Source organism: Lepidochelys kempii, chromosome 5 (genome assembly GCF_965140285.1).
Source record: "Lepidochelys kempii isolate rLepKem1 chromosome 5, rLepKem1.hap1, whole genome shotgun sequence".
NCBI lineage: Eukaryota > Metazoa > Chordata > Testudines > Cheloniidae > Lepidochelys > Lepidochelys kempii.
In genome coordinates, this window is record NC_136384.1 from 80823964 (window position 1) to 80847555 (window position 23592).

Sequence of the window (23592 nt, forward strand, 5' to 3'; positions counted from 1 at the left end):
TTTATTGTAACTAATTATAATGTCTAGAATACCAACGTTGCAGCTTGTAATTCCTGTGTTGTGTTATATAGAATTTGTTCTCTTAACAGGTCAGCTTGGTTTTAGTGTGAAGTATATATTTTATACCTTATTGATGTCTTTGACATGACTTATTTGTGTGAATCAGGCAAGGTTTGACTGGCAGGTTTATTTTAGGTAGGTTCTAGATGACATACATAATACAATACTAAAAAATCCAAACTTTAACTGAACTGTCACTTTGCCCATTCCTTAAAGGGGATGTCAACTGGCAATCCAATCAGCTTAAAAATTGAAAGTCGTTTCAAGTCCTAAACTTGCTAATTTTTGTGGCTAAAAATCCATTTTTTCTAATTTTGAAAACATTTTCCTTTCTCTCTTGCTCCAATGGAAACAAGGGAAAGTAGCAAAGTAGGAGACAACAGTGAAACTCATAATACACAGGGTGCTGGCACCTTTGCTTGTTGGGTCAGGACTTCAATTAAACTACTTGCATGCATTTAGTTAAGCATATTTATAATTGTTTTATGGGTTTGGGGCCCTATATTGTAAACAACAGGAACCATATTCTTGTGTCTGTAAAGTGTGCAGCATGCTTTTCGGTATGCAAAACAAGTGCCTATGTCCTATGATGCATCCTGTAACGCTTGTAATGGTCAGATTTTAAGAAAAATGCTATGGTAGACAAGCCCATAGAATATGTGCAATTCAGGCAAGAGTTACTAAATTACTAAAACAGATTTTGGACCTACATTCACATGCTGGAGAAGTGAATGTCTTGTGTCTGCATCTAGCCTTTTTCAGGCGTAAGTGGTGCTTATGGCTTTTCATATTTCACTTTGACAGTTCTCTATATGATATAAATATCTGAACAGTTTTGTATCTTAGACCCATTCCCCTTAGCATACTAAGTTGTCAACCACCCCACCTGCATTGTATGAAATTAATGCAAAGTTGTTTTTATACTAAAATCTTCAATAGCAGTCTGCAGCCTTATTTTTACAGAATTTTCATATTGGAATATAAAAACCTTAGAAATCTTAATCATACTATGCAACTCACTTCCCTTTCAGCGAATCCAGCGCAGCTTTGAGAAATATTTGATAACTACCATTAGACTTCCTCTTTCCTTACCAAGTTCCTCCTCCATTGTAATCTTTTTGTGTTCTTAGTTTTCCTCTCCTGCTAAAATTTGTTTATACTCATATTTTTGTTGCACCCTACTGATTTCCTCTTCATATTCCTGTGAGGATTATAGCAAGTTCCCACTCTTGCACCTCTAATGCTAGTCTGCCATTAATATTTTATTGGGTGTAATAGCAAAGTACCATTTGGATATTACATGGATGTTTGTTTACATTATGCTACAGACATTTTGTAATCTCAGAACTTTTTGAAACTTGTTTCCATGCTAGCCTAATTCAACTTTTATTTTAGTATCTGTTCTCCTGCAGTGTACTTTCAAGAACCACCTTTTTGGAGGTGGGCTGAAGAGGCAGTTAAAGGTGTGCTGATGCTAAGTATCTGGATTGATTGTGCTGAAGACTGGACTGTGTTTTCTATGCAACATGCACAGTACAGGCGGTGACCCTGTGAACTTTCTGAACATGCCTCCACCCTGACCTGCAAGAGCTGCTTCTAGTGGTGAGAGTGGCTTAGTCCACTGCTGTTCAGTTCCTGATCCTTATGTTTAGTGACTGCTGTGGTGGTGAGTCTCATGGGTCTGCTGTAAGCATGACTGAAACTACCAACGCACTTCATGCAAGACACCGAACAGCTATCCAATGGTATCTTGTATTTCTGGCCCGTTATGTATATAAGTGGCTGTTTATAAGGTAGAAGGCTAGAGTTTGACTTCTCTAAGAAAGTGCATTTCTTGATTACTGTGCCCATTAGATTGTGAAATGGTTGGTGAGAGTCAGACCATGATTTTTTTTAAAATGGTATCAATGAAGCCATATAAAAGATTCATCATTCACCAAGATTCAGTGTTGTTCTAAGGCCATTTTATAATTAGGGCATCTTTGATTAAAACATCAGTTTCCCTTAATCCTTCCCTCCTCCCCACCAACTTAATGGCTTTCTATTAGTGAGAACCAATGTTGGAATTTTGAGAAATATTTTCAAAGAAAGGCCAAATTGGGAACAAAAAGAAATTACACTGAAAATGCACATGCAACTGGGACTTAAAATGAGAATGATAGGCCTCGTTTTTTATTAATCACATTCCATAAATTGGGAGTGTGGGTATAAGAGTATGTCTAAACGTACGGAGTTTTTGCACTGTACTATCACCGGTGAAACTTAAAGTGCTGGTTTGTGTACTCACTCAATTCCTCGGGCGTCAGAGAGTGTTTACAGTACCATCCCCAACGAGAGCAGCGCTTTAGGGCAACTATCCCAAAGTGCAACTCTCTCGATAGGTCTTGTGGGAAGAGGGGGGGTGAGTGGAAGGCATTTGCTTAGTGCCCCGTCCTGCCCTGCTTTGTCTCAGGAACACCTTTACTTCCTGGTTTCTTCTGTGGCATTTTTTTTTAAAACCTCCTGCTGTCTGGCTGCTTCCCCCGCATCTGTAAACAAAGGAAAAGGGAGCTTCAAACTTCCTGGGGCTTACAGGGGGAGGGGTGGATGTCCTGTGTGTCAGAGCAGCGGAGATGCTGGCCAGAGTGGTCGCTTTTGGAACTATAGGATATTCGCCGGAGGCCAAAGGGTGTTTACGCTGCTAGAATGTGTCTTCACTTTCACAGCACCGCTAAAGGAGCAGTGGTAAGAGCTCTATGCCTCTCGTGAAGGTGGTTTTCTTTTTGTGGTGAAACTTCTGAGTTTCACCACAAAAAGTCATTAACAAGTATAGATGCTCCTGCAGTTTTAGCAAAAAAACGGGACTTTTTGCTCTTTAAATGGTAAGTGTAGACATACCTTGCTTATAAACTCTCATTACACAGAATAAGGGGATCGGTTTTACTTTAGATGTTGTCAGCAAGTCTCTGATCTGTGCTTTGGCTGCCTTTTAAAACTGGAGCCTTTAACAGCTCCAATCCTACAAGTTGGCTTTTGTTTTTGTTAACAGTGCTGTGATACATGTAAATTCAGCAGTAAGAGATACTCATTTACTGTGGACATGTGAACAGAGAGTAACATCCTTCAGTCTTTTCTGGGGCTAAATGCATGCTAATAAGTTTATAGGATAAACAGTGATGCTTCAGTTTAATGCTTGGCGGGGCGTGGCAAGCTATGAAAATGGTGGGTCAACAACAATCCCATCCATGTGAAGCTCCAAGAGAATGAAGCTAACTTAATTAAACCTTTATTGACTGCCAATGGAATGCTAAACACACTCTCATTCACACCACAGCATATGTAGTATTAAAACAATAGCAGACATGATCATGGCTAGACAAGTCAGTCAGCCATATAAAAGCCTATTTTTTCCAAGCACTCCTCTTCCATTACCTCCAAACTGCATATCGAAAAAGGGAATTAGACCTGACCCTTAGGGTATCTCTACAGTGCAAACCCCACCCAAACAAACCAAAACCCATGGCACCGAGTCTCAGAGCCTGAGCCTACAGACTTAAGCTCGTGGGACTTGCACTACAGCACTAAAAAGAGCAGTGTGGACATATCCACTTGGATTGATTCCAAGTGTCCTGGCCAGATGACATTCCATTTGTAATAATTTAAGAACCCTACAGAACAATATACCTACCCTCTTGTATTCAAAAGATCTTTGTATAAACTTGCTGCATTCATCCTAGTGGTGTCATGTAGAGACTAATTCTACTCCTAGAACCAGAGACACTAGCCAGCATTTCTTTGGTGCTCCCTGCTATTTGAGAACTGAGAGCCAACCTCAACTGCCCAGATAAGTATTTACAGCCATGAAAGCATAGATTTTAAAGAATATATTTCAGAGGAATCTGGCTGATTTGAGACAGAACAAGGGATGCGTTTGCCTGTGTTGAATCTCTAGTTTGAGATCCTTCTAAGTAGTCTAGATAACCACAAGGCCCACAGGAGAAAAGGAAAAGCAGTCATCTGATAGTATGATAAGAATTATGGGGAATTGGAGTATGTTTTTTCTTTTTGTTAACCCTCCCTTCTTCCCCTTCTGGATATGTTGAGGCCTTCCTTTGTGTCTTACCCTTAGTCAATTCCTACTTGAGTTATACAGGAGGCTTTCTTCCCCAAATGGTTTGTGTTGTGGTGGTGAATTCATGTCCGCCAATAGACAAGGTTATATATTGTGCTCTCAGCTAAGGCTGGATCACAGATCCGGCAACTCTAAAAGATAGGCCTCTAATACTTGATGGAGAACTGTAGTAGCAGGGTCAGCCACTAGAGGGCAATAGGCTCACAAAGGCACCATATTAGTGGTAGCAAATGGTCCCACAAAAGCCCTGTTTTTGAGGCAGGTATGAGTAGTTGGGGACAGGTGTGGTTAATTGAAAGGGAATCTCATATGGGGTAAATACCTATTTATATTTCTTGTTTTTTATATGTACTAGGAGGCAATATTAGTTTATAAACCAGCCATGTCTGGAGCCCAGAACCAACAATAATCTTTTATCATAGGCTTTTAGTTGCCTCCTGCTGGTCCTCTAGAGACTGGTCCTCATCAAAGAGCTGTCAAGCTGTTCGTAAACATCTCTTGTTTTTCGTTAAATTGGAAAGATCCTGAAACTGAAAAAGTGAGACCACTCTTCTCTTCCTCCCTCCCCTCCCTTTTTAAAGTAAACTCCATGTAAACACCATTCTGAAACAGGGACCAGTCAGCTTTCAAGAGCCTGAAATAAAAGTGGAGGATAGATAAACAATTATCCAGCAGCCCTGCAAAGAGAGGCAGTCTGGGTGTGGAGCTGGTTTGAGAAGAAATTGACTGCTTGTCAGTTTCTGATAAAGGAAAATGCTGAAGGGGGGGGTGGGGAAGTGGGGGGAGAGTCTTCCTATGTGTCAGAGCCCTCTGATGAAGACCGCTTACCCCCAGTCCCTCTGAAACAAACTATCAGCCTTATAAATATTTCTCATGTCTGTCTTTGAAATGGCATCCAACAGAGCATGATCTGACAATGTTGAACATTTCTACATAGTCACAGATTGCATTCAAAAGGTCAGTGGTGTTAATATGTAACTTGCTAAAAGTGAAGTTCTAATAATAAATGCTGGTTTACAGAGGTCTCAATCTAAGTACTTTTTTCCATAGTCGTATATTTTATTAATGTCATGAATAATATAATTTTTTCCCTAAATTTCATACTTTTTTTAGAAGAACAAAACGTAGGATGCCTTTAGCTGCATAACATAGTTTTGATTCCAGTATTTAAAACTATTTAGCATCACTGCTGGAATAAATTTAATCTTTTTTTAAATATGCATTATGTCTGCTGAAATTTCAGGGCAAGACTGGGTCTAAGAGGAAGAAATTAAGCTGACTTGTGCCTGCTGCTTTCTAACTTTGTGTAGGGTTGCATTGTTGTTTTCTGTTCACAATTTTAAATCATGTACCATTCCCCCCTCGGCTGAATTTTTACTTGGAAAATGAATGAGAAGCTCAACTTCAGGTATGGGTGAAAAATCCTTTTGAGGACCATGGTTGTGCTGCTGCCAGCCAAAGGAAAGAATGAGATACGTTTAACAAAAGAAACAAAACCACTCATTCTTTATTAGTTGTACTTAGCATTTAGTTTTTACTTTACTGGATCTGTTGTAATAGCACACTGGAGCCTTTGTCCTGTTGTCATTAGCTCTAAGTGTAGCTAGTGCTATAGATATTTACTACCCTTAAAGTCCCTTCAGAAGCAAAAAATTGAGTTTGTTGCTATTGTTAATAACTTTTGTTTTAATAGACACCAATTTTGAATTTACATCAATCCAAACAGTGATTCAGTATGAAAAGATCACTTACTCCTAGAGAAAGAGGAATCAGAGCTGGTCACTAGGATCTTTCTGACTGCTAGGTCTTTGGTCCAGAGAGGAAGGTGGGAATGTGACATTAGTAGCACTCACCCCACTGTCTTGCTGTCTGGAGGAGAACAAGGCACCATAATGTTGCTTTGGCGCATGTAGAGCAAAAAGACCTCAGTAGCACTGATTCATGAATATGGGGTGCGGGATATAAAGCCGCCTCTTTCAAAGATCTCTGTTCCACTCTTGCATGTTAGGCACAAAATGTAAATATCTGCATGATAGGAACCTACCTTCTTGGTGCCATTGCGGGAAGACTGTATCCCAGCTATATCATTAATTGTGCTGTCTCTTTTGTGCTAAAGTATTAAAGGTAGACAGACTGCAGAGCAAAAATGATTGTCAAGTGAGAGTTGATCATATTTCTCTGTGAAGGGTAAAGTGTGACAGATGGACAAAGTTGGTATTTGATTATAGAAAACTTAGGCAATGATGGCTGTTTGTAGTTCTAATACCCCTGGAGGGCTTATGACTAAATGGAATATTAGATACTTGTATCACTGGAATTAGTGTCGAAAGGAAAATCTATTATTACAACTCCAAATACATGTGAGCTGAGACAGCACAAAGCATGGCTGATGGGTTTGTTTGTTGCTAGAGCTTTGTATTTAAATAGCTCTATCTTGGCTGACAAAACACCCGCATCAGCTTGATCCATCAGCAATATAAATCATTACCTCCTCACAACACACACTTTACCACTTTTCAATTCCTCCGCAGGGTGGGAAACAAAGCAGGGTGGGATTACCCTCATCATGTTCTAGAAGTCCTTATTTTAAAATGGCAAATAAGTTACTTACCACTAGCTTGCCAGCAGCATTTAATAGCTTTTAGCTGTAGAAGCATTCAGTACCAAATGAGTCTTCCCACATAACTACATATCCCTTATTGCATAATGTGAGAGCCAAAATCTAAGAGTCAGTGAATGAATTGATTTAAAAATATAAAAATAAAGGGGATGGTTGAAAGCAGGAAATACTATCCAGGAATACAACTTAATATTCAGATTCAAAATTCAGTGTGGTCATAATAGCATGTAGTGTTTTACATTTTATAAAGAGCCTTAGTCTCAATGCTACAATGAGAGAGTTTATATACTCCACTAAATTTACCTGTCAAGCTGAAAATTCAGCATTTCTAGAGTAAGGCTAATTGTTATGCAAGACATGTTCAGGCTTCCAAGGAAATGTCTAATGATCTACTAATTCATTATGTATGCAAAGTCCCCCTTACAAAATTAATTAATAGGGCCAAATTTAGCTCAGGGGTAAATAAAAAGTAACTCAACTCTTTAGTTACACCAGTGTAACTTTAGTGCAGAATTTGGGGTTAATTTGCTCCTTCCAAATGAAAAGGAAATAACCCTGTAACTGAGTCCTTTTTTGGGAACTGCTTTATGAAATATTTTTGACTCGGAAGATTATTGCAATCTGTGAGAGACTTTTTCACACATTTTGCATTTTTCTTATTAGAAAAAAATATTTTCTCTCAGGTTTTCACTACCAAACAAGAAATGGAAGAGAATGCTTTTTAATGGGTTTTTATGATAAATAGAATGCCCATTTGTAGAACTCACCTTAAAAACATTTTTAATAATCCAAGATTAGTATAAGATGCACTTCAAATAAAACTAAATGTAGCACAATTTCCTTCTTGTAATGCCATCTCCTTTGAGTCAGTAAAATAAAATATTCAGGACTGGTTCCTGTCCAGATACCCACAGAAATAATACTGTTAAAATAAAGCACTCTGAAATTTGTTTTTGCATTGTTAATTATCATAGTTTTAATATTTTTAAACAATAATAAAAAAGGAGGGCTTGCATCACTGACAAGGCAGGTATTAACATGAGTTTGTAGAATTCCATACAGTATCTGCTAAATAAACATGTTTGGCAGCTTAGCAAATATCATATGATTGCAGCATCCATGATTTGAATTAAAACAATGATTTCTTCGTCTGTAAAGAGTTTGTAAATTGGGATAGCACTGTACCAGGTTCTGGATGGAATCAGAGCCCATGGATTTAAGAAAGTCTATTTAGTGCATGACTCCAGTGCAGAACTGCCAAAATCAAACGATTGTCTCCTTTGAGTTCCTTTTGACTGAATGAAGGCCCAGCAATGACTGCTGGTTAGAAGGAACGCTGACAGATTTTGGAATTAGGAGTATCACCCTCTGATTGGTCCGACGCCATTCATTGTATAATCTACAGTGGTACCTAAATGACACCTGGTGGAAGATCAGGAGAGAACAGATTATACATTTTAAAAATACTTGGTGTCCTAGAATGAAATAAACTAGAAACAAGAAATAAACACCCTCAGGGAAAATTAGAAGCCAGCTTGGGGGTCTGCAAAAAATTTTAAATCAAAGTGGGTGTTGCTAAAATTTGAGACCTGCTGTTCTATCTGTAATGAATTGTACTGAATGCTAGTATGTTTATTTTCAGCTCCCCTGTGCTACCCATCCCCATTCGCTGCTGTCTACTCATTCCCAACAAAGAACTCCCTGTTACTACTTTAATCCTCCCATGATACCCTACTATCCCTGCCTATCCTTTCCTGACCTCTATGGTCATGTATTACCAGCCTAATGGTTGGATAAAAACAGTAGCGAGAAGAAAATCTGAAGCTAGAGACCTTGCTTGCACAGACTGCATCACAAGTTTTCAGCAGCAGGGAAGTGCAGTTGCTCGGGACAAAACCTGGGCCAGAGTCCATTCCTATCTCCCCGCAGCTGGAAGCACCCACAATCTTACAAACTAGTTAGCTCCCCTATCTGGGAAGAAGCCACTTCTGTAAGAGTTAAATTATTGGCAGCAACTTGGAAACAAATGAATCTGATATACAGCTTAATGCTGACAGTTGAGACACTGATAGTAACTTCATTGTGAAGATCAGCAGGTAGCTCACAGGTAGGCACATACATAATGACTGAGGCTTATGCTCTTCTGCTTCTGTCCCCTCCACCCTTTTTTTCCCCCCAATTAATGTGTCAGACTCAAGACTCCACAGAAGATACAGTAGTTATGCGCCATGTTGCAGAACTGCCAGTTCTCACCATGGTAGCATGAGTATTTCATTTTAGGGAGCTGTTTGGGTTGTTTTTTTAAGTTGCTCAGGATCTCCAGAAAAGCTGGTGCTTGCTTATGACTTTCACCTGCATTAAAAAAGTCCACCTTTGTTTTCAGTGGAATTGAAACCAGACTGCTCTCAGGTGAGATGGCCAACGTTTCCCTTCCTATTTTGCAAGAGGAAGTGGGGGTTGCAGTTGTAAAGATAGGTACTAGTACTCCATATTTTGAATGAGTTTGAAGCCAGATTAATGTTGGTACAGATGACCACTCTTATTCACTAGGTGTGGCCTAGGTCTGAGACTGTGAGGGGGAACATGTTACAAAGAATGAGACTGTTGCGGAGGTGGCGGGGGAGAGGGGAACTTGAAGGAAGGCTATGGGGATGAGGAATATATGAGAGCAGACTGGGAGTAGCAGGAGACTAGAGAGGAAGGCACAGGCAGAGGATTGAGTGGCTGCCAGGAAAAGGAAGGGAGCAGGTGAGTGACAGCAAAAAAAAACATGGAGATAGAAAATGGCAGTAACTCACCCTAGGGATAAGGAGAGGTAAGTGGAGGTCCCCTCTGAGAAGAGAAGGAAAGGCCCACATTTTTGTGTCTATCCATTTTCAGCCAGAAATTATCAACAAACTGGGTTCCAAACATTATCTAAAGACCCACTGCAGTTTCAACTGGATGCAGAACACTTCACTTCCTGCCTTTACATACATGTTTAGCAATAACATTGTGATAAAAGCTATTGTGTTCCATCTCTCACACAGATGCACTAGCAGTAGTGAGAGAAGTGATTGTGGTGTAGATACTGACAGCTGTCAGCAGTTTTTGCACACACAATTACCTTATATGCATTAGCACTGAAGGCAATGGTATCAGACCCTTCATTTGTGAAGTGTATTGGTAATATATGACAATAATATAGTACTCTTGAGCCATGGGTGGGAACTGCCTGTGTACTGTTGACAGACACTTTATTTGTCATTGATTTTTATGCAACTGCACCACTTCTGTAGGTCATTGCTATCCAAGAGATATGGAGTGAATTGAGGACCCTATATCTGGAGGAGACACGCAGTCTGGGGGGAGGGAGGGACAGTAGGAAGGTACTGCTGTTTGTTTACACTGAGCTTGCAAAACATTCAGTCTATGGGCTGCGTAACTGTCAAAGGAAGCTACTCATGTCCTTACTCTAGGAGCTGCAAGTAAGCATCCAGGGCTGATTGCCAGGAGGATTTGGGGAATATAAATAATTCTTATTTTAAGTGATGCAAATGTCTCCTTCGAAGCTGTCTTGAGTTAGCTATCTCAATATAAAAATCCTAGGGGAGACAAGGCATACACAGTGTTTATCTCAGTATAGGTAATCAAGGTCAACCTTATATTCCCCCACCTGTGGTTTACCTCAACTAGCTACTATGTCTGCCTTCTCTCCACTAGGATTTTACACTGACTTAGTTATCTAGTGTAAAAACACAGCTTTTTGCAGTGGAGACATAGCCTATATCTCCATTTTCACTGAACACTTCAACGTGGAACTCCTGAGGTGCTACATAAAACGTATGATTTTACATCAATCGCTGGCATAGTAAGCATCTGTTTGTCTTTAGACTTGGATAGCAAGGGTTGGGGGGAATCCAGCTTCAAAGCTCACTTAAGTGCCTTGTGAACTCATTCAGATAGGCATTTACTTTTAATATTTTTAAACAGCAATTACATTGTTTTGCAAACTAGAGGATTAAAATAATGCTCTGATATACTCCCTATCCAATCCCACAGAAGTCAGGCACCACTCAGGATGTAAATCAAAGCAGAATTTGGCCCTAAATTCTTGGCTTAAATAGAAGGCTTCCAGACCCAAGATGCAGATCTTCCTACTCGAGAACACAAGTATTTTTTGTGTATAGGTCACAGAGATATTGACTAAATTCAGAAGAAAAGCAATAGTCTTTCTGGGACACTTTGGCTGTTAAATTTGCAAGGAAGCAATTTTACCCTATTCCTAAGAACCTCTCTACCAAAAAAGTATCTCCTGTTGTCAGTTCATTAAGCTCTTGGTTCACTGAGGTGTAGTGGTGTAAATAACCCATATGCCAGTTTTGGATTATAGAGAAAATTAAACTGATTTGTTGGAAGTAAACTGAAATTTTATTTTATTTTCCCCCAGAATCCCAAGGAGCATCACTGTGCTGCACATATACTTTATCCTGCACTGATAAGAATATTCCCTCCATGGCTCTCTAACAGAGCAGTGCAGATTCTCCTATGTTCCTGTCTTTCAGATTAGAATGGATCTGCTGATGGTGCTTTTTATTCTGTTAACACGAAGATTTGCAATATAGTGCTCTACAGAGGTGCATGGTACTCTGTAGCGAGAGTAAAGATAATAGGGCCAAGATTTTTCAAAAGTGATGTGATTTTTGTGTTGTGTTTTCAGCTTCACACACTTGGGATGGGCTTGATTTTCAGAAGCTGAGTGGCCAATATCACCTGAAAGTCAAGCCCTTTTTAAGGTGCTTTAGTTAGGCAGCCAAAATCATAGTTGCTTTTAAAATCTTGGCCTTTCCAGAGGAACTTACTGTCTTGCTAATAAAAGTATTCTAAAATGCTTTGCAGATAGACAGTGCCTTTCAGCTAAGCATGTCAAGCCACCTTACAAAACTATTTGTCTTACACCCTGTCTGGTACAGAAACATTACAGCCATAGTCTAGATGGGGAAAACTGAGGCACACAGCACTTAAGTGATGTGCTCAAACTCTTCTGTGTAGCAGTGCTGCAATAAGATCCCAGTCCTGGCTACTTGGCTTCCTTCTTCTAACCACTTAATTTACTTCCTCCTAAATGGGAGTGGTTGCTGTTCTGTAAGCTGAAATACTTTGCCTCCCTCACACATCTACCTCCTGCTGCCCTGAGTAATATAGTAGAAATGGATGTAGATTTTTCCCCCCTTCCTTCTCTTCCCGCCCCCAGTAGAAAAACTACAACTAGGGGGGCCATGGTGCAATGAAGGTGGTATATTTTAGTTAAACTGATTGAGCTAGGTATTGATATCAGGCTCATCACCACACTATCTAAGCATCTACCCAAACTTTGAAAGAGAGACACACACGCTTCTTTCCATACCCCTAAAGGAGAAACCCTTTTTTAAAACAAACAAGTGATTTTTAAATGTTATTGGTAAGAATAGCTCTACCCAAGTCGTTTTTAGTAGCTGCAGTTAATTGTTGCAGTAGTTATTTAGGGGGCATCCCTAAGAGTCCATGCACCAAGAATAATGAAATCTAATTCTTCAGCCAAACTATTTTGTAGCCAACCCCTACTAATATTTCTGAAATTAAGAAACAAATCAGGCCCCAGTTGGGCTTTCAAGGTGACTTGGATGTATAGTACAGAAGTATCTTAGTGATCATTTGAAATCTACGAGCTCTGTAAGGTGGCCTGAGAGGTAGCATCAAATACAAAAACACTTTGCTGCCTAACTTCGAGTGTGCTTCCAGCCTAGTGTGTTTACACACTGAAGAATTAAGCCACGCTTACCAGAGGGAAATGTTACCTGTTTCCTTTGGTGAGTTGCTGCAAAGAGCAGCACTGAGGGAGAAGGGAGAAACGGCAGACATTTTGGGCAACATTTCTGAGCTGCCTGTGTTTTCTTAGGAGAGCTCCCACATTGGCCCGCAGTCTTGAGTATCGGTAACATGGCTGCCAATACCACAAATGGAATGAATGTTGCCCAGAGCTATTGCTTGCTTCAGGTTGCCTGCAGCCTCAGTGATGCAACATGGTGTTGTCTTAGGGCTTGTTGGCTGCACTGGAGTTTTTTAGCACGAGTGTGGATGCACTGCACTGGGGTGGTTCAGCCACCTTCTAGCACAGCCAAACTCATGCATTCTGTTCCCATTTGGAGGGATATCACAAGAGCTCAAAATGGGGCTATTTTTTATATAAATGAATGCTTAGATTCTGGAGCACCATCCTGCAGCAAGGTGTGGATTCCGTGGCGGATTCCGTGGCAAATTCCATGGCAGAATACATGGGGCCTAGAGAAGCAGGGATCTGAAAAATATTCTACTAAGATTAAATTTTTACACAAACTCAGCACTTTGAAAAGTATGTGCATGCATAATAGCAGTCAGAAGTCAAATTAGAAGACCATGCTTGTGCCACTGCCAAGTGGCCGCCATTTTTAGGATATAAGGATCCCTCTTAAATCTCCCTCTTCTCTTCCCCATGCAGTCAATAGTCGTTCACACCTGCAACATCTGTCTTGAACTCTTCTCCCCTCAGGCTTGCTTGTTCCCTCCTGCCATCTCCTGTGGTGCACTGAGTCAGTTATTACCAAATACCAAAGGCAAAGTACCTTTAAGGAAGAGTTCTGTACAGTTTAATTGGGATGAAACCTATAGGGTCCCCTTCAGCCATTACTCTAAAAAATCCTATAAAAGGTAATAGAATCTGACACACCCTACCACATGATAGTTAAATTAACAGTACTTACTAGTGTCCAAAAGAGGTAAATAGTGAAGAGTGCGACAGTGAGTGCAATGAGGCCAACAGCTTCTAGCCTACTACTAAAGTGCAGATGGTCCACCGCTCCCCGCAGACACAACCAGCCAGAGATGGTCGCCAGTGGAGTTATAAACAAGAAGCACACCATGTCTCCAAACAGAGTCCGTTTCTCATGCTGTGGGCCTGGGTTTCTTAGCCACTGCAAAAGGGAATTGAAACAAAAGAAGTGTCAGTAAAATCTTGTTAAAATGGCATAGAAATAAGGCTGTGGTGGCAACAGTTTTTATGGCATCTAGCTACCACATCTTGGAGAGGCAGATTTACTACAGCGACAGAAGAACCCCTTCCATCACTGTAATGTCTACACTACTACAGTGCTAGACCAGTGCAGTATTTCTAATGTAGATACACCCATAATGTCCTAGGACTAGTCTATACTAGCAAATTAGATAGACCCAGCTATGTCGCTCGGGGGTGTGAAAAATCCACACCCCTGAGCTGCACAGTTCAGATGACCTAAATCCCCACGTAAATAGCACTAAATCGGCAGAAGAAGTCTAGCTACCACCACCTGGGACTGTGGCTTATCTACACCGATGGGAGAACCTCTCCTGTTGGTGTAGGTAGTGTCGACACGAAAGCACAACAGGTGTCCCGCTGCAGCATTTCAAATGTAGACAAGCTCCTAATCTCAAGGTCACTTAAGCATTAAAATGTTGAGATGTAGTTTGTATAAAAGATATTATAAAATAAGAGGCTATAACTTTACATTCAAACAGTTCCAGATTACGTTTTGGTTGCTTCTAGAAATGACTGATTATAACCTTCATCTTGTTCAATTTCCTGTAATCAGAAACCATAAGGATAATGCGGGAAACTGAAGGGAACAGGAGTGGGGGTTCTCCTTTTAAAGGTGCCTATTGAAAAATTTTTGCAAAAATTGTTTGTTTAAAAGGTGACCTACAATGAGAGTTGCTGAGCATCTGCAACTCCCATTGGTCTCAGTGGTACTGCAGATGTTCGCCACCTCTCCAAGTAAGGGCCTAAAATGGTAAATTCTTTTTATTTCAACCCTGTGGTCTAAAGGTATGTCTACGCTGCAGTTCTATACCTGTGGCTGGCCCATGCGAGCTGACTAAGGCTTGAGGGGCTGTTTAATTGCGATGCAGATGTTTGGGTTTGGGCTTCAGCCTAAGCTTTGGGACCCTCCCACCTTGCAGGGTTCTACGGCCTGGGTTCCAGCCTGAATCTGTCTACATTGAATTTAAACAGCCCCTTAGGCCAAGCCCCACGAGCCTTAGGCCACTCATGGGTTTTTAACTGCAGTGTAGATATACCCCTACTGTCTGCAGTTAACCATGCTGTGAGGGGCATTCAGCACATAATTTCAAACTCTGCTTCAGGTTAGGCCTTCCCCTCCCTAAGATGTGGTGATACTGGCATGCGCCATACTGGGACATTCCATCAAAGCAGGGTGTGGCTGGCTGTGGTGCTGGCATTTGGAGAGGAGGCCTATTCTGAAGAAGGATGGGGGCCGCAGGGGCACACGCACTCACTTCACAGTGTTTGCTCTGTGCAGTGTAATTTTTGTAAGGTATAAAACGCCTACACTTCAAGCGAAGGCAAGCTCCATGGGGATGTTAGGAGGGTTAGTGAGGAAAAGATAGAGTAGGTTGTGCTTTGCATATAGGCTCACACACTTTATGGCCAGAAAGGTCACCTTGATCATCAAGTCAGACTTCCTGTACATTGCAGGACACAGAACCTCACCCACCCATTCCTGTAATAGACCCCTAGCCTCTGGCTGAGTTACTGAAGTCCTCGAATCATGGTTTAAATATTTCAAGTTACAGAGAATCCACCCTTTACACTAGTTTTAACCTGCAAGTGACCCGTGCCCCATGCTGCAGAGGAAGGCGAACCCCTCCCCCAGGGTCTCAGCCAATCTGAGCTGGGGGAAAATTCCTTCATAACCCCAAATATGGTGACCAGTTAAACCCTAAGCATGTGGGCAAGACCCTCCAGCCAGACACCTGGGGAAGAATTATCTGTAATAACTCAGAGCCCTCCCCCTCTAGTGTCCCATCAGCAGCCATTAGGGATATTTGCTACTAGCAGTCGCAGATCAGCTACACACCATTGTAGGGAGTCTCACCATACCAACCGCTCCATAAACTTATCAAGCACAGTCTTGAAGTCACTTAGGGTTTTTGCCTCCATATGTTAATGCAGGAGTCGGCAAACCTTTAGAAGTGGTGTGCCGAGTCTTCATTTATTCCCTCTAATTTAAGGCTTCCTGTGCCAGTAATACATTTTAAAGTTTTTAGAAGGTCTCTTGCTATAACTCTATAATACTGTATGTAACTAAACTAGTGTTGTATGTAAAGTAAAGAAGGTTTTTAAAACATTTAAGAAGCTTCATTTAAAATTAAATTAAAATGCAGGTGGCCAGGAGCCGGGCAGGGTGAGTGCCCCTGAAAATCAGCTTGTGTGCCACCTTTGACACGCTTGCCATAGGTTGCCTACCCCTGTGTTAATGACACCCAGCTCTATGGCTCCATCTTATCTGACCCAGCTGGTCCAGTGGGACAAATAGCAAAGATTGACTCAAACTGGGTATTGGATGAAGAGAATATGGACAGGGCAATTATTAATTTAACAAGGACATTCCAGGGGTTAGGTTAGAAGCAGATCTTATAGCGTAAATGCTTTATATTTCAGAAGCTGGTTCTGAACTATGAAGCCAAAACTGCAAATGTATAATCCACTGTAGTGGCTGCATGAATTCAGTCACTGCACTTTTCCTCCCAATGTAGCACACCCTTGTTCCTAAATATGCTTCTGTTTCGAATCTAGTTTTCAGTCTTTTGTTTTGGAAACGTGCGCTGTCAACCTACTTTACAGCTAAAAAGTCGAGCCAGCAAATTCTTTCATGAAACTGAAACCTGCACAATGATGCCAGCAAAGTGCTGAGTGGACTATTTGACCCTGAGGTATAGAGGTGCTAGTGTGCTGTGAAAGACTGAGATGCAGGGCCAGATGGTACTGTCAGCTCTGTGCTGCAGCGCTTGATTTGTGCTTTTAAAAAATAAGATTCAATAAGTCTCAATGGTTTCTACAGTAAATTAAGGATGGTAGATATTCCCACCCTTGAAAAGGGAGAGATTCCACGGAAATGGTCATGCTTGAACCGAAATATTTGTTTAGTTCAAAGAAATATTCACACTTTTATCTGTAGATCTCAAAGTGGGCATGCATTACTAGCCCCAATTTACTAAGGGCTTGTCTCCACTGGCACTTTACAGCGCTGCAACTTTCTCGCTCAGGGGTGTGAAAAATCACCCCACTGAGCAAGCAAGTTTCAGCGCCCTAAAGCGCCAGTGGAGACAATGCACCAGTGCAGGGAGCCACGCCTCCCAGGAGATGTGTTTTTAAGGGCGCTGGGAGAGCTCTCTCCCAGCGCTCTGCCGTGACTACAGCAGCACTGCCGTGGCAGCGATTTAACGGTGCCAGTGTAGGCTAGCCCTAAGTCACAGAGAGACTAAATGGCTTGCCTAATGAGTCCATGCAAACTCAGGAATAGAACACACAACCCCAACTCTGCCCGCTGTGCAATCCAACATTAGATCACAGCTGCCACAAGAAACTAAAGTCAATTTCCAGACACAATTGTTAAAAGATTTTTTTAGTGTGCTCTGTTCATAAGAAAAAAATTTTTTTTGCAGTGGCAATGTCACAAATTTAATCTAGGATAGCATTTCTCAAACTCGGGGTCCGCAAGGGTACTCCAGGGGGTCTGTTGGCCCAGCTGATCAACTGGTCCCCATCCCTCCCTCCCTGTGCCTCCTGCATGCTGGGGAATAGCTGTTCAGCGGCGTGAAGGAGGTGCTGGAGCGGGAACAGGGCACACTCTGAGGGGACAGAAAGAGGAGGGGGCAGGGGTGGACTGGGAGCAGGAAGAGGTGGGGTGGTGATGGGGCCTTGGGCTGAGTGGAGGGGTTTGGGGTCTGCAACATTTTTTAAATCAAAATGGGGGTCCCTGGGTTGCTAAAGTTTGAGAACCACTGATCTAGGATATTATATACTGGTAACAAAAGTTCAGCAGGGCAAAGGACTGCCCGAATGATATGTAAACACAGAATTATAAAGCACTTAGATGGATATGATAGGACCAAACCGGGATGGCTTCCATAAAGGAAACACATGCACCTCTAATTCTAGTAGAATTCTTGGAGTTTGTCAGCAAAATATTAAAGAAGCAGCGGATATGATACCGACTTTCAAAAAGCCTTTGTCCAAGTCCTTCCCAGGAGATTATTAAGGAAACTAGGTTTCAGAGTAGCAGCTGTGTTAGTCTGTATTCGCAAAAGAAAAGGAGTACTTGTGGCACCTTTTGTTAGTCTCTAAGGTGCCACAAGTACTCCTTTTCTTTTAAGGAAACTAGGTAGTCATGGGGGGAGAGGTAAAGAACTTTCATAGAACCAGCCTAGAAACAAAACATAAATCAGGAATAAATGGTCAGTTTTTAGCCAGGCAAAAGATTAAGAGTAAGGTGCCCCAACTTCAGTACTAGGACGCGTGTTGTTTAATATAGTTATTAATTATCTGAAAACAGTGAAGTGGCAAAATCTGCAAATGACGCAAAATAATGTAGGTTTGTAAAGACTAGAAGAGATTATGTGGAGCTTTAGAAGATCCTAAGGAGGCCAGGTGAATGAGTAGCATGATAGCACATGCAAATGCAATGTTGACAGATGCATAGCAGTGCAGACTGGAAGGAATCAGTTGAAATATTTGTACACATTACTGAGTTCCAAAGTAACTGAAACCACTCAAGAAAAAAAGACCAGGAGTCCATGTGGACAATTCGATGAAAACTTCTGCTCAATGTGCAATGACAAATTATAGAAGCAAACAAACAGGCTCTATAAAGAATGGGTTAGAAAATAATACTGAAAATATCAGAGTGTAGTTTAATAAATCAAGTCTTCATTGGCATACAGTTCTCAATTCTGGTCACCCTATCTCAAAAAAGATATAGCTGAAATAGAAGAGGTCCAGAGACGTGCAACAAAAATGATCAGAAGCCTGGAGAGACGTCCAGATGAAGAGAGACTAGGAATGCTGGAATTGTGTAGAAAGGGAAAAAGTCAGAGGGTATAAGATAGAAATACAGAAAATAATGAATGTTAGAGAGAAGGTAATTGGGTGCTCTCATTTACCCGTTCATATACGAGAACCAGGGGATATCCAAAGAAAATAATACATAAATTAAATTAAAAAAATAAAGAGGAATTTTTTTTCATACAACACACAATTAGCTTATGGAACTTCAGTGCCACAAACTATATTTGAGTCAAACAGCCTAGTAAGATTCAGAAAAAAATATAACATTTACATGGAAATTGAAAACATCCTCTATTATAGTAAAGAAGAGCTATATTTTTTTCTTTTTTTTAGAAGGGAGCTAAAGCCTCATGCTTTAGATCATATGCCAACCACTAACTGACAAGGTTTAGGAAGGCATTTCGCCATGGGAAGGTTATTTAATAATTGCCCACTTCAGGATTTCCTGTACCTTCCTATAAACCACCTGGTTCTGGCTGCTCTCAGAGACAGGATACCAGATTAGACAGACCACCACTCTATTGTGCTACTGCAGCACCTACAGTCTTATGCCCGCAGTGACACATGTAAAAGTTCTTAGGCAGCACAGGTGTAAGTGATTAGAATGTACTAATCAATTCAGCTGATGCACAAGAAGGACCAGAATCCAACCCACTTCCTCATATCTCCACTGTGCAAAGAGGAGCGAACAGTAGTAAACATTTATATCCCATCAGTAGGCATGCTGACAGACTGACAACACTCAGGGATCTTTTGTGTATGAATGTGCCATTTTTCCATAGTTACTTTTCAAAGCAGAGTTGAATTTTAAGTTGTCATCTACCTTGCCAGGGTATGTCTACACTACCCGCCGGATCAGCGGGCAGTAATTGATCCAGCGCAGATCGATTTATCGTGTCTAGTCTAGACACAATAAATCGACCCCTGAGCGCTCTCCCATCGACTCCTGTACTCCAGCTCTGCGAGAGGTGCAGCAGTCAACTCACTGCAGTACGTCGATCTAAGTACATGGACTTCAGCTACGTTATTCACGTAGCTAAAGCTGCATAACTTAGATCGATACTCCCCCCGCCCAGTGTAAACCAGGGCTATGTCATCTTCAAAGCTGTTCAATTAACATAGACTTGACTGGCTTCATGTGACTCCACATATTTCAAGTAATTTAAATATCCAAATACAAACTCCAGCACTCACGAATCTGTGGATTTGTGACACTCCTGGAGGACTTTATGTCTACAAGCCAATTAATGGATTACAATGAGACAAATCTCTGACCAGCATAATTTTGCTCCAAAACAATCCCTGGTATTTAAAAGGAAAACTTCACACACACACAGGTAGCGATATGAAATTTCCAAAGATCCCCTTTCCACATAAATATTCTGAGAAATGATTTGACCTCATCAAATAATTTGAAACTTCAGACTCCTGAGCTGAGCAAATGGGCAAAGTTTCCTCTTAATTGGTTTACTTCATCATGTCAGAGCAAACATTACAAAACACAGAACTGTGTTCCTGAAATGTAAGATTGGGCTTTAGGCATTTTGTGGTATGTCTCATGATCATGAAGTCCTACACTTAGGAAAAGGAAATAAGCAGAAACTGGAGACAGATATCTGGAAGTAGCGTCTTAGGCATACTTTGGTGGGGGGGAGGGCAACAGCAAACTAAATAAATACAGCTGCTAGCAGAAAGAGCATTGGTAGTAGCCTCTCCAGAGTTAAGGCCTCCCACTGGGCAAACATTTACTCACATGCTTAGCTTCAATTAGATGACTTGTCTAAAGTTAAGTACATGCCTAAGTGTTTTCAGGATCAGGGCCTAAGGTTGCAGCCAGCTTCCATTATAAAGCTCTATTTTGGTTCCCCTATAACTTTGGCTTGGAAAATTGCCAGACTAACTCTGGAGGCAAAGAAGATTCTACAACCTTCAAGGAAAATTCACCAAGCTGTTTTTGAGTTACAGGTACTTAAATAATGACAGGTTTCAGAGTAACAGCCGTGTTAGTCTGTATTTGCAAAAAGAAAAGGAGTACTTGTGGCACCTTAGAGACTAACCAATTTATTTGAGCATGAGCTTTCTGTAGCTCACGAAAGCTCATGCTCAAATAAATTGGTTAGTCTCTAAGGTGCCACAAGTACTCCTTTTCTTTTTGCAGGTACTTAAATAGCTACCCTGATGTGAATTTTTGCCTGTTTTTCCTGATACTTGTTTCCCCTCAGCTAAAAAGCAGCAAACCTTCCAAGCAGCTCATGCTCCTTGAAAGCTGAGATACCAGCTATACTTGTAGAAAACAGATTGTAATCAGGCAAAGTTAACAATTTTCTGTTGTAGTTAGTCCCTCCTTTTGTTGCGGTCAATGGGAAGTGTTTTGCTTTTGATGTAAAGATTGACACTATGTAGATCTGTGAACCTGTTACTGTCAATGGGATTGTTTCACTTTAGGAAGTGTGTAGATGACAACTAACAAACAGGTTCCTTTAACGCAGTTGATAGAGGGCCTGTGCTTCTGGAGGTAGAGGGTAAGGGTTTCAAGGCTTTGCAGCTGGATGTAGTTTTATTATGGCAAAGCAATAGCCTGTTCAAATATAAGTTTGTAACTATATGTCTATTATAAGGCTGTGCTTCAGCTTTCTTTTAAGTGCTAGTATCCAATCCCCCACACGCCATTTAAAAAAACCTCATGCATTCATATATTTAGGTTTGCCTCATTCCCAGTGAGAATGTTTTCTGAGTATTTGGAGGGAGCTGAGTAAGAATACTGTGGAGTTACAAGACAATGTAATCACTAAAAATGTCTCCTTTTGGAAATATTTGCAAAGTATTGGTTTATTTGTGCCTGTCTGCCCAATTAAATTACAGCACAAAAAAGGACACATTGGTAAATTCTGACATTGGATCAAGCAGGAGGCAGTTTTAAGGGAAGGAAGAATAAAATAATGATGAAACTGCTTTTTATTTGAAAACTGGACTGGATTCTCTGTAGATGAAGTTGATGGCATCTAACCAAGGTAATAGAGCATATTTTCATTGATGAACTGCGAAAAAAAACTAGGGCTACTTCCCTAAAGGGGAAATACACTCCATTTGCATTTCTTCTCAATTGATGAGAATGGTTTTTTTTATTATCTGGGCAGTGTAAGATCTGATGTCCTTTACTCTAGTTCATTTCTTTTCACGCCTGAGCCTTGTAAATGACACAGTGTTTTTGCATCTCCCTCTCTGGTAAGTATTCTGAGCCCTCCCTCCACCCAGGTTTTTCCTGTCTCATTCATATCCTCACACTCAAGTACTACAAGAGAGCCAGAAAGGGGTTGAGGAAAGTCAGAAGAGAAAAATGCTGTAACAGCAGACTTCTGTAATGAATACGAGAGTTATTTTTTTCTGTTGTTCCAAGTTGCCTGAGCCTCTGACTTGCTTAGGTTTCAGAGTAACAGCCGTATTAGTCTGTATTCGCAAAAAGAAAAGGAGTACTTGTGGCACCTTAGAGACTAACCAATTTATTTGAGCATAAGCTTTCGTGAGCTACAGCTCACTTCATCGGATGCATACTGTGGAAAGTGTAGAAGATCTTTTTATACACACAAAGCATGAAAAAATACCTCCCCCCACCCCACTCTCCTGCTGGTAATAGCTTATCTAAAGTGATCACTCTCCTTACAATGTGTATGATGATCAAGGTGGGCCACTTCCAGCACAAATCCAGGGTTTAACAAGAACATCTGAAGGGGGGGAGGGCAATAGGAAAAAACAAGGGGAAATAGGTTACCTTGCATAATGACTTAGCCACTCCCAGTCTCTATTCAAGCCTAAGTTAATTGTATCCAATTTGCAAATGAATTCCAATTCAACAGTCTCTCACTGGAGTCTGTTTATCCAGTAAGAGACTGTTGAATTGGAATTCATTTGCAAATTGGATACAATTAACTTAGGCTTGAATAGAGACTGGGAGTGGCTAAGTCATTATGCAAGGTAACCTATTTCCCCTTGTTTTTTCCTATTGCCCTCCCCCCCCTTCAGATGTTCTTGTTAAACCCTGGATTTGTGCTGGAAGTGGCCCACCTTGACCATCATACACATTGTAAGGAGAGTGATCATTTTAGATAAGCTATTACCAGCAGGAGAGTGGGGTGCGGGGAGGTATTTTTTCATGCTTTGTGTGTATAAAAAGATCTTCTACACTTTCCACAGTATACATCCGATGAAGTGAGCTGTAGCTCATGAAAGCTTATGCTCAGATAAATTGGTTAGTCTCTAAGGTGCCACAAGTACTCCTTTTCTTTTTCCCCATTGAGAGTGGCTAGTAAACGGTATACATACAACTTGAAGAGATTTAAAAAATTTTTAAAAAAGTTAGGGTGCTGAAGTGTTTATTACCTTAGCAGTCAATGAAAGCTGTATGTTAAGCTAGATTTCTCTTTATAATACTCGTTATAAATTAAGACTACTAATAAACTGCAATGCTGCTCAAAAAGATGCCTATCTGCCTTTGGCCCCAAGGGGCCATTCCCGCAGGTGGGGATGACTGGGACATAAAATCACCCCGCCACACCCTTTTCCTCTGTCATCTCTCTATGGCAGAGGAGTCTGGCGGGAGGGAAGGTGACAAAGCTGCTACAATGGCACTGTACCTCTCATTCTTTTTATTCAAGGGGAATTCTGAAGTGTCCAAAGCACCAGGTTTACAGCTGCTTTGCACTGCCTGTGTGGATTCAAGAATCAGGCCCCGGAGGTGAAATCCTGGTCCCATTGAAATGAAATGCAAAATTTCAATTGAGTTCACTGGGCCAGGATTTCAATCCCAGTGTCTTATTACTGCACAGTTACTTAGTACAGGTTAATAATCAGGGTTAGCTGTTGTACCCCTCTTTGCTTCTTAGCACACTGAGTCAATCTCTGTTTCAG

General features: G+C 41.0%; 1 protein-coding gene across 2 annotated transcripts in view; it reads right to left on the minus strand.

Moving 5' to 3' along the window:
• Positions 1–7729: 7729 nt before the first annotated feature.
• MARCHF3 (membrane associated ring-CH-type finger 3) overlaps positions 7730–23592 on the minus strand; it is a 95721-nt gene continuing 79858 nt past the window's right edge. For both annotated transcript variants that reach the window (XM_073344854.1, XM_073344855.1), the window contains 2 exons: positions 13550–13759; positions 7730–8213 (listed from right to left, as the gene is read on the minus strand). In XM_073344854.1, the coding sequence (XP_073200955.1) occupies positions 8055–8213; positions 13550–13759 (369 nt within the window). In that variant the 3' untranslated portion in view covers positions 7730–8054. The remainder of the gene's footprint in view (positions 8214–13549; positions 13760–23592) is intronic.